At 44.1% G+C, this 10,761-nt stretch overlaps 1 protein-coding gene across 4 annotated transcripts in view; it reads left to right on the top strand.

The window, feature by feature from the left end:
* Nucleotides 1-10,761, top strand: part of PFKFB3 (6-phosphofructo-2-kinase/fructose-2,6-biphosphatase 3) — a 219,832-nt gene that overhangs the window by 119,176 nt on the left and 89,895 nt on the right. For 3 of the 4 annotated variants that reach the window (XM_040645450.1, XM_040645448.1, XM_040645454.1), the window contains one exon: nucleotides 4,345-4,485. The exons of the other annotated variant lie outside the window; for it this stretch is intronic. In XM_040645450.1, coding sequence (XP_040501384.1) covers nucleotides 4,345-4,478 — 134 coding nt within the window. In that variant the 3' untranslated portion in view covers nucleotides 4,479-4,485. Of the gene's footprint in view, nucleotides 1-4,344; nucleotides 4,486-10,761 lie in introns of those variants that run through there. 4 annotated transcript variants of the gene reach the window in all.

Genomic DNA, 10,761 nt, shown 5'->3' with positions numbered 1-10,761 from the left:
CATCCATCCATCCATCCATCATCCATCCATCCATCCATCCATCCATCCATCTGCCCATCCATATTTCTAACAATTATTGAGGGACTCTCATGAGCCAGGCAATGCAGTAGGCATTATTCCTACTCTTTGGCATTTATCCTTTGCAAACACACTTAAAACTTACCTCCAACTTCTGCCTACAGCCTTTAGCATATATTAAAAACCATTTCAGGTCCTGACTGCTTCTCATTAGGGTTTGTTTTCTCCTAGCCCCGGGTTCCTAGTTACTTCTGTCTCTCAGTAGTACTACCCCAGATAACAACCACCATGTACTGAATGCTCATTACCTGTCAGGTACTTTGCAAAGCTCTCTGTACACCCACCTTATCTCATTCAAGCCTTAAGTGATCCTAAGAAGTTTCATCCTCTTTATTGTGAAATACAACATATATAAAACCGGTGCCTCCCAATAAAGTATGATTCTAAAATTTATTGGAAAGCAAGGTTGTCTATATATAATGAGGTGAAAAATAGAAATTGCCAGCACCCAGAAGCCCTCTGTGTGCCCCTCCTTCAGTTCCACCCACTCTGTACCTTCTAGAAGTCACCACCATCCGATATATATGATAATGACCTCTACTTTAAAAAAAAATAGTTTTACCATGTAAGCATGTGTCCCTAAACACTATAGTTTGGTCCTGCTTGTTTTATTAAACAGAAATCATATTGTATGTTTTCTCTAGTGATTTCGTTTTTTCCCCTCAATGTTAAATTTTTAAGATTCATTCTTATTGTTGCATTAGTTGTATCCAGTTCTCTTTCCCATGTGATATTTTATTATATGAATATAGCGCCATTTATTTTACAGTCTACTGTTTTGGGACATGTGTGGTTTTCCAATTTTTGGCAATTATTAAAAATGCTACTATGAACATCCTTGCACAGGACTTTCATTGAAAAGAGCCTTCCAGTTGGATTTGCAAATAGGAATGAAATTGCTTGGTGGTAGGCATGCTTTGAACGTTGGTTGGTAATGCTGAGCAGTTTTCCAAACTGGTTGTACTAATTTACACGTCCACCCATGGTATAGCAGTACGTTCGTGGCACTGTATCCAGTCTTTTTAATTCCAGCTTTTCTGATCATCTGTAGTCATATCTCATCTTGATTTTCATTTGCATTCCAATCGTGACAAATTAGCTTGAATGTCTTTTTGTATATTTTTTGGTCATTTGTCTATCTCCTTTTGTGAGTACATTTTGAAGTCTTTGCCCCTTTTATTAGCTTTATTGAGATATAACTGCCTTTTAATCCTTTAAATGCTATCTTCTGATATTTTCGATATAATCTAACTCACCAGGCTTTTCCTTTATGGTCGGCACTTTTTGTGTCCTGCGTAGGAAATCTTTCCTTACCCTGAGGTCCTAAGAATCTTCTTGCACGCTATTGTATCAGTCGTGGCAGAGTTAGGAAACCGAAATGACATCATGTACAACAGAGAGGATTTAATAAGGAGAAAGGGTTACACGACCTCCGAGCCTGAAGACAAAAAAGGAAGCTTACAGCAACACGGAGATAATCGCCACAGAAAACAGGTGGTGCCTTTAAGACGAGGGAACAAAGAAGAGCTGGTGTCACCAGAACCTCGAACTCAGAGAAGGGATCCCTGCGGCCACAGCAGCCCAGGAGGCAGGTGCAGGTGCGGGTGCTGTGCTCCTGGGCGGGAGTGGTGGGTTGGGCTGAGCTCGAGGCTGGAACCAGGTGCTGTGGGGGGTAAAGGGCTGCAGCTGGAGAGATGCGAGCGCAACAGCACGCAGAGCCAGAAGGAGGAAGACTCTCTGGGTTTCCCCCATCTCTCAGTCTCCCTCTTGCAGCCCCTAACGCAGAATCTAGCAGGAAACCCACTGGCAAAGGAGAAATGTAGAGTCCCAGCCCCTGAATCACCAAGCACAGAACAGAAGAGTGGATCTGGAGCTGAGAAAGAAGAGCTTAGTAATTGGCACAATAATCTAGAAGTTTTATTATTTTGCCTTTTACATTTACCTTCAATACTCCTGGAATTGATTTTTGTGGATGGTAGGAGTCTGGCATCACAGCCCCAACCTCTAATTGACTCAATACCACTTAACTGAAAGACTGTCTTCTCCAAATTGCTTTCCAGGGCCCTTTTATAAATCCAGATGGTCCGTTTCTAGATTCTCTATCATATTCCATTGATTTATTTGTCTAAACTTGCACCAGTAATCACCTTAATTAATGTAGCTTTAAAATGAAGTTTGGTATCTGATAGAGTAAATCATCTCACTTGGTTCTTATTTAAGATTGTCTTGGCCCGTCAGATTTCCATTTGATTCTAGAATAAGCTTTTCAGTTGTCATAAATATGTTCCTGGGATTTTTATTTAGACTGCGTTGACTATAGATAACTTTGGGAAAATTGACATCTTTACAGTATTGGGTTTTTCAGTCCATGAATATGGTTTACTCCTTCTCTTGTTTAGGTTTTTAATGTTTTCTTATAATGATACTGGCTGCTCTTCTGTTAGAAGTCTTATATATGTTTCATCACCTGTAGTTTTAGGTATTTGTTCTTTTAACTTTTTATTTGCAATAATTTCAAATGTATAGAAAAGCTGCAAGGATAGTACAGAGAACTCCCTTTATCCAGATTCAACATTTGAAACATATTTTGCCATATGTTTGTTATTGTCTCTCTCTCTCTTATTCTCTCTATAGATATACATTAGTTTTTGTTTTCATAAATCGTTTGAAAGTAGATTGCATCAATCAGGCCCCTTTACCCATTAATATTTCCATATGTATTTTCTAAGAGTGAGGAGAGTCACCTGTAACTACGGTATAGTTGTCAGGTTCAGAAAACTTAGCTTTGACTTAATTCTTTCGTCTAAAGCAGTTCACCTTCCAGTTTCATTAGTTGTCCTAATGACATCCTTCCGGTCTAGGACCTAGGTCAGAAGCACACCTTACATTTCATTGGCGTCTGTGTTTATCGTCTTCGATTTGTGGCAGTTCCACGGGCCTTCCTTGGCTTTCGTGACCCTGACGGTGTTGAAGACTGCAGGCCAGTTACTTTCCTGGGTGTTTCTCAGGCTGGAGTCGTTGACTGTTTCCTCACCATTAGACTCAGGTTTTGCACCCCTGGCAGGAGTATTTCAGAAGCAACGCGTGTCTCTCTCAGGATGCCCCATCCAAAGGCACATGTTGCCTACCTGCCTCTCATCCGAAACGGTTTTGATCACCCGCCCGCAGTCGTGTTCAGTTTTTCCACTGCACAAGATTTTCTTTCCCCTTGAAGTTAATAGGCAGTCTGGGGGAAAACACTGAAACCCTGAAAATATCCTGCTCCTTGTTCACCATCTCCCTTCGTTTTAGCATCTGCTGGTGATTCTTGCCCAAAGCAGTCTGTGCTGTAATGATTGCAAAAAGGTGATTTTCCAGTTTCACCACTTCTTCCACATTTATCATTCAGCATTTGACTGTCAGGAAGAACCCTCTTTCTCCCTCATTTATTTCTTTGTTTGTTTCTCTGCTTTTTATTTTATGGGCTCACAGATTCCTACTATAGTCAATGAATTATAATCCATTACTCTTCTTCCTTCCTCCCTTCCTCCCTGTCTCTCTCCCTTCCTCCCTCCTTCCCTTGCTTCCTTCCTCCCCCCTTCCTTCCTTCCTCCCTCCCTCCCTCTCTTCCTTCCTTCCCCCCTCCTGTCCTCTTTCTTTCTTTTCCTTCCTTCCTTCCTTCCTTCCTTCCTTCCTTCCTTCCTTCCTTCCTTCCATGATGCTCAGATTGTCCCAAAATTGGGGTAGTGAGAACATCTTTGAGCTGGCTCCTATGCCTTTGACATGTTTCCCTCTCTTTTTTTGAGCATTTCCTTACTTTCTGACCTGAGCCCATGCTCGCCTGTGCTTTACCTGTCTCAGCAGTGGAATGAGCCATGTCTCCAATAAACTCTTGATTCCGGATCTGGATGGAGGACCGTTCATTGCTCTTTCAGTGGCCCAGGCTAGGATAAATATACATGTGTGTAAATAAAACCATACACTAACTATAACATATCTACATGTATATAATTATAAGAAATATAAGTTTACATTGATGTCTCCAATTCCAACTGAACCCATGGGTCATCTTGCCATCACCCAGGACTGTCTACATAATTTGTGGAGTCCAGTGCAAGATGAAATGTGGGGCCCCTTGTTCAAAATTTATCTAGAATTTCATCACCAGAGAGGGCTGAACCGAGCAAGGGGCTCTTTTCACAGAGCCTGTGTGACTGCCTATGTTTCACACACACAAAGTAGACTCTGTCTTCATCATTCCATATTTGCGTCTCCCTTTTTCCATAGTGAGAATGCCCACTGGCAATATTGACACATTTACTCAAGGCTTTCTACATCGTTTGGGAACCATGTGCAAAGCGAAGTTGCCAAACCCTTTGTTCAAGAAGGGGAAAAATGTCATTAAAGGTACTAAAATATAAAGCACGTTCTTTTCTTTTGCTGTCTCCTGATTTGCCGTGGTGTTTCTTATTTGCTATTCAATCTCATTCCAAATAAAGAAAAAATGAAATTTGAATTACTAGCACCTATTCTGCTGTTCATCTCTATATCACAGTGGCAATTTTAAGTGCAAATATAAGAGCATTTAACTCTTGAGTGCCATGCCCCAAATCACGTGATGAATATTTCCTAGTTTGAACGTGCATATGTGTTTTGTTCTTGGGAAGAAAGCGGGACAGTTACACAAAACTCACCCCACAGTCTCTGTTTCACTTCTGGACGTGCTCACATTCTACCAGCCCTCGCTGCCTTTGGGTTACCGATGAATGAGGAAGGACTGAGAAGGAAAGGCGCTCTGGGTCGTCTGTCTCTCCCCGCCCCCGTGTGTCGTCATTTTCCGCCTCTGTGGTTGGTGAATGGAGGGAAGAAAGATTGTGCTTGGTCGTTTGCCTTTCCTAGGACAGACACACTGCCTTCTGTGTGCGGTCAAAACAAGTTCCGTGTCCAACAAAGCGTGGTCTTCTGGGGGCTCTCTTCTCATCTACCCGGTTGTGGTTGTGGGCATTACACACTTTCTTTGCACTCGCTTTGAACCTCCCTGTTCCCATGCGTGATGGCATTGGTTCGAAGAATTTCAAGATGGTGACAACGGAGCTTTAAATCAAGCGCAGCGTCCTTCTGAGCACAGAGCCCCGTGTGACCGCACGGTGGACAGGACTCCTAGTTTTCAAGGATTTTCTTAAGACTCCTGTCCCCACTCTTTACTCCCAAGGTCTTGAAGCCGCAGCAGAGCTTTAGCGACAACTTCGTCGTGGTGAGGTGCGTATTTCTGTGCATAACTTGAAGTTCTTCCGATTCTGGTGATGCTGAACGCATGTGTGGTTTATTTTCACTCCTTGATGATCTTGGGCTGTTTGGGGGAGGTCGTGTGGAGAGTTTTAAACTCAAGTGGCTGCTGTTATCCTACAGATGAGGATGCGCGTGCATGGTTGATGCTATTGTTAGAAATTACCTTTTCGTTTTCCACAACCAAAGGCTGTTTAATCAAAAACGTGTTTTTTGGGACTGGATAACACATTCACAAAGATCAAACATAAAGAGAGTGAAGGTATATTAAAAATTTCATTTTCTAGCTATTTACTGCAGTTACGTAGAAATAATTGCTTTTTAAAAACTTATCCGTGTACCTCCAGACCCTGTTACGTGCACGTACTAGCTCTTAATAGCTCATCTGTAATTTTTTTTGACATTTTACAGAAACCAGTTAATGTAGCCAGAGAATGAGGACAGTTTTCTTTCTTTCTTTCCAATTCTATCCTTTCTCCATTTTTCTTGATTTCCTGCTGGTAGGCCCTCTGGTACAGCATTGAATAGAAGTGGTGGTAGTGGGCATTCTGAGTTCATTCCTGATCTCAGAAGGAAAGTGTGTAATTTTTCTACCATTAATGTTTTTTGTAGATGCTTTTTATTTTTATTTTTTTAAGGATTTTGTTTATTTGTCAGAGAGAGAGAGAGAGCACACACGCGCATGGGGGGGCAGGGGCAGAGGCAGAGGAAGAAGCAGACTCCCCACTGAGCTGGGAGCCCGAGGTGGGACTCGATCCCAGGACCCCGAGATCGTGACCTGAGCTGAAGGCAGACGCTTAACTGACTGAGCCGCCCAGGCATCCTGTTGCTTTTTAAGACTAAAAACAAAGAGTTAGCTTCTATTCCTAGTCTTCTATGAGTTGTTTTGGTTTTTTTTAATAATGAATGTATGTTGAATTTTATGACTTTTCTGCATCTATTGAGATGTCATGTGATTCTGACTGGTTTTTGAATGTTACGCAAACCCAGCATTCCTGGGAGGAGACTAACTTGGCTATAATGTGTTCATTCTTTATATATTATTCAATTTGCTTTGTTTAAATTTTTGTGTCTGTGTTTATGAGTAAGAATCATCTGAAATTTTCCATTCTTGTAATATTCTTAAGAGGTTTTGGATCATGGTCAGAAAATAAGCTTGAGATTGCTTTTTTTTCCTTCTTCTTCTTGGAAAGGGTTTGTGTAAGAGTTGTGTTACTTCTTTTCTGAGTGTTTGTGGAATTCCCAGTGAATTCATCTGGACCAGAATTTCTTCTTGGGGGGTTTAAATTATGCATTCAATTACTCTAATAGTAACAGGACTGTATTTTCCACTTTATTGTGCCGGTTTGGGTCAGTTTTATTTCTCTGATAACTTGACCATCCATCTAAGCTTTCATAGGGTCGTTTATAATACCTTCGTAGTATATTTTTGTGTGGGATTTGCAGGCTATTCCTTTTTTACTTCTGATGTTGTATATGTGTGTTGTTTCTAAGCGCTTTAAAGACAGCATTCTGTTGTCCCCTGTTGAAAAGTCAGTTGGCATTTTATTTTAGGTCTTTTTAAGATAATATGCCTTTTTTTCCTCTTGCTATGTTTAAGATATTCCTTTTGTCTTTGATGTTCATTGGTTTTATTATGATGTGATTAGGGATGGGTTTCTTCTTTGTTTATCCTGCTGGAATTCTTAGGGTTTGCTGACTTCGAGACTGGATCTTCACCATTTTTGGAAATTTCTCAGCCATTATTTCTTAAATAACACGTTTCCCCCATTCTCGTCTCTCCTTCTAGAATCTTTTATGCACATTCACCGGACATTCTCAGTGTATACTGTGAGTCACCCGCTCTGTTGGGCTTCCCGTGTTTTTGTTGCTCTGTGCCTTAATAGTACGCTCTACTTTTCCCCTGTATGTTTTGGTTTACTAATTTTCTCTTAAACCCGCCCATAGAATTCTTAATTTGGGATATTGTATTTTCTGTTCCAGAACTTCCATCGGCTCTTTTTAAAAGAAATAATTTCCCTTTCTCTGCTGAAATTCGTAGTCTTGTTTTATCTCCTCGAGCATATGAAACATTTAAGAGTCCGTGCTTGTTCATTGGAGCACCTGAGTCTTTTTCCCACTGTTTACTACTCAATGGTCTAGGATGACGTAAACTTACCTTAGGGAGTCACGCAGCAGTTAAGAAGTTGGGGTGACTGCGAACAGAGAAAGGGAGGAGAAATAGGTCCAGCGTGTGGAGAGAGGAGTAGTAAGGCTTAACCACTCGTAGGAGATGTCAGGCAACTTGTATTTCTGGCCCCTGGCTGCGTCCTGTATGCCCACACAACTTCAGAAGTCAGTGTGTCAAATGCATAAGTTGAGAGGGTCACCTAATGTGACAATGGACACATTTTCAATCTACTTTTTAAAAAATTGGATGTTTAGAGACTTGGGAACATGGGACAAGAGTCCCACGTTTCAGCCCCCAGTGTCCTCTGACCTGACAAGTTGCTCCCCTTCTCAACATGTCATTACTGCCATCTCTAGAGGAGACAACAATCCATACTTTTTCCTATTTCAGATGAAAAGTACAGGATGGACCATATTACTCACTATGCTACCGTGAAAGTAATGTTTTGAGGTAACAGTTTGATTGTGTCAGCCCAGTGATCAAAGCCCTTCAGTGATTCCTGTTGCTCTTGGGCTTAGTGACAAACTCGCTCAGCACAGCTCACCCCGTGCCTGGTGGCCTGGCCCTTGCCCACCCCCCTGGCCTCATCTTAGACCATTTACTTCTCCAGTCATACTGACTTTCTGGCGCTCCCTTGACCTGACCATGCTCCCTTCCCTTGGAAGGCCTTTGCACTTGCTGGTGCCTCGGGCTCATAAGTGTCCCCTTTTCCCCTCACCCAGTTAGTTAGCTCCTGATGCATCTAGTGTCAGGGCCTCAGGGCGGTCTTCCCAGTCTGGCGACTAGCTCAAATCCCCGTGAAATGGACTCTTTAGACCGCACGCCTAGCCTCGCTCCCATTGGGCTCCCAGAGTTGCAGTCTTACATTTATTGCTGTGATTATTTCCTTCATGCCTGCTCTCTTACTAGACTTTGGCACCTGGGGGTGGGCACCAGGCCAGTGTTTGCTCATTGCTCCCTCCCCAGCATTTAGCCCACTGCCTGGGGAAAAGAAGCACCCAATAATTATTAGTCAAATCAATGACGGAAGGAAAGCAGGCTTGCTAATTTCATTAATTTCATGCTAACTGTGGATTTCGCTAGTTTATTAACTTGTTTTCTGAAAAGTGGGTTGGACAAGAAGCAGTAGGAACAGATGATTCAAATTGTGAAAAAAAGTGAAAGATTGGTCTTTAAATGTCGTTGGCTACAAGTGATTAGTATTCAACCACTTCCGCCGTCTGGAACCTGGTGTCAAGTGCCAAGAGAAAATGTGTTTAGAATTTAAACAGATTCTCCTGGAAACACCCATGCAAAGCAATTTGCTAAGATATAGCCAAGGAGGCTGTATGGATGAGAAATCTGTTCTTTATGTGTTTGCCTTTTTTTTTTTTTAACTGCAGGCATTGTAACAGGGACCTACCAGGGTAAGGAGAGGGACGTTGGTGTTTCCAGGAAATGGAGAGGCCTCTCCTGCTGTTTGCTAATCAGTCGAGGAAGCGGAGGGACTTGTTGTGATTGCTGCTGTGTCTGGTTCTGGGGGTTTAGGCGTCAGCGCTGGGTGTCACACCTCAGATAAGATAGAGCTGAGAACTGAAAAAAAGTGTCATCTTTTAGTTGATTTCCTGGTGCCTGCGTGACGGTCTGGGAAGTCCTCTAGTCACTGAAGGACTGTGAAGGCAGCCTGCTGGGAGCATGGGAGCCAAGAGGCAGGAAGTCAAAGCAGACATGGCTTGGGCTGGTGGGAGGACCCGCCTGGTCACAGTGCTTAGAGCCGGGCTGGGAAGCCAGAAGGACTTTGAAAGTAACAAAGCCACATCCAGTAGTCTATACAACGTGCTGATTAAACACAGTGTTTGAGTCACCGGATCTGAGCTCCAGTCCTGGTTCAGTACTGATAGAACAGAACACTTCTGACACCAAATGTGGGCTTCCCCCCCCCACAACAACCTGTTCTCTCACACCACCTGGGTGTCTGCTGATTCAATTAAATTCTGACTCTACCTGCCTGAGGTTCGTGCAGACCCCACGGGTTGAGGGCTCAGTCCCACAAGACCTTTCCCCTCCTTCTGATACCCGTTGCAAGGGCTAGGTGGTTACCTCTGCTTCTGACCCGCTGGCTCTAACGCCGGGGGAGTCTACCTCCTGGGGTCTGATGATTTGCCAAAACGGCTCACAGAACTCAGGGAACACAGTTTTCTTGCTCAAGGAGGCAACTCAGGAACACCTACCCAGAGGGAAGACAGGCTGAGGGTTTGTGGGAAGGGGCTTGGAGCTCCCGTGATCTCTCTGCTGGGCCACCCTCCCAGCACCTGTCTGCCGTCACCAACCAGGAAGCTCACGTCCTTGTCCAGAAGTTTTTATAGAGCCCCACCTGCAGTCCCCACTGCCCTACTGAGGGGTCCGCGAGTAGGCTGAAAGTTCCCCACCCTGAAAACCCCATCCTGAGGCAGCTAGGGGCCCCACCTGGGTCACGTCATGAGCGTGAACTCAGGTGTGCTCAGAAGGAGGGCCTTAGGGATCACACAAGACACTCCCATTACTCGGGAAGTCCCGGGGGTTTTAGGAGCTCTGCCCCAGGAATGGGGACAAAGACCAAATATATGTCCTGCTATGCCTCAGATACCCTCTAGCTGTGTGACCTTGCCTAAGACGTTCACCCCTTAGCCCTGAGTCTCTAAAATGAAGTCATTGTGTAGAATAAATGAGGCAGTGTACCTACGACACTTGCTAGACAGCATTAAAGGAGTTAGGGTCCTAGTACCCGAGGGCCAAGGGCCTTGTCCGAGAAGTGGGTCTGTAAGGCGGGTTGCCGTGGGCTTTTTGCTGCCGTACTCTGGGCATATTTTTAAAGCTAAATTTAAATGAACTTGGGTCAACTTGAAGGAGAGAAAGTGCTACAAAAGGGCATAGGCTATCGGAGAGGTGGGTGTGGGAGTGGGAGGGGCTTTCGTTTATTTGCCGAGCAAATATTGATGAGTGTGGGCCCTGTGTGGGCATCAGTGCTCAGCGCCGACAGCGCGGTGGTGGGAATGATTCACAGCGGCCCCTGGCCTCACGGCTGCTTCTAATCCAGCGGGGAAGACACAGATGCAGGGACTGTGGGCTTCGTTCCCGTTGCGAACGCATTTCGTATGTGGTGAAGGAGGGCAGAGTGCCCTGAGTTCACGCCACATGGGGGCTGTCCCCGGTCTGGTACACTCTGGTGAAGGGCTGGTGGGGGCACTGCTCAGAGATGATACATGTCCCAGATGTCGCTTCAGGACTTG

This window comes from Ursus maritimus, unplaced genomic scaffold, assembly GCF_017311325.1.
Source record: "Ursus maritimus isolate PB19 unplaced genomic scaffold, ASM1731132v1 scaffold_31, whole genome shotgun sequence".
NCBI classification, from domain to species: domain Eukaryota; kingdom Metazoa; phylum Chordata; class Mammalia; order Carnivora; family Ursidae; genus Ursus; species Ursus maritimus.
This window is presented reverse-complemented; position numbering and strand designations above follow the sequence as displayed.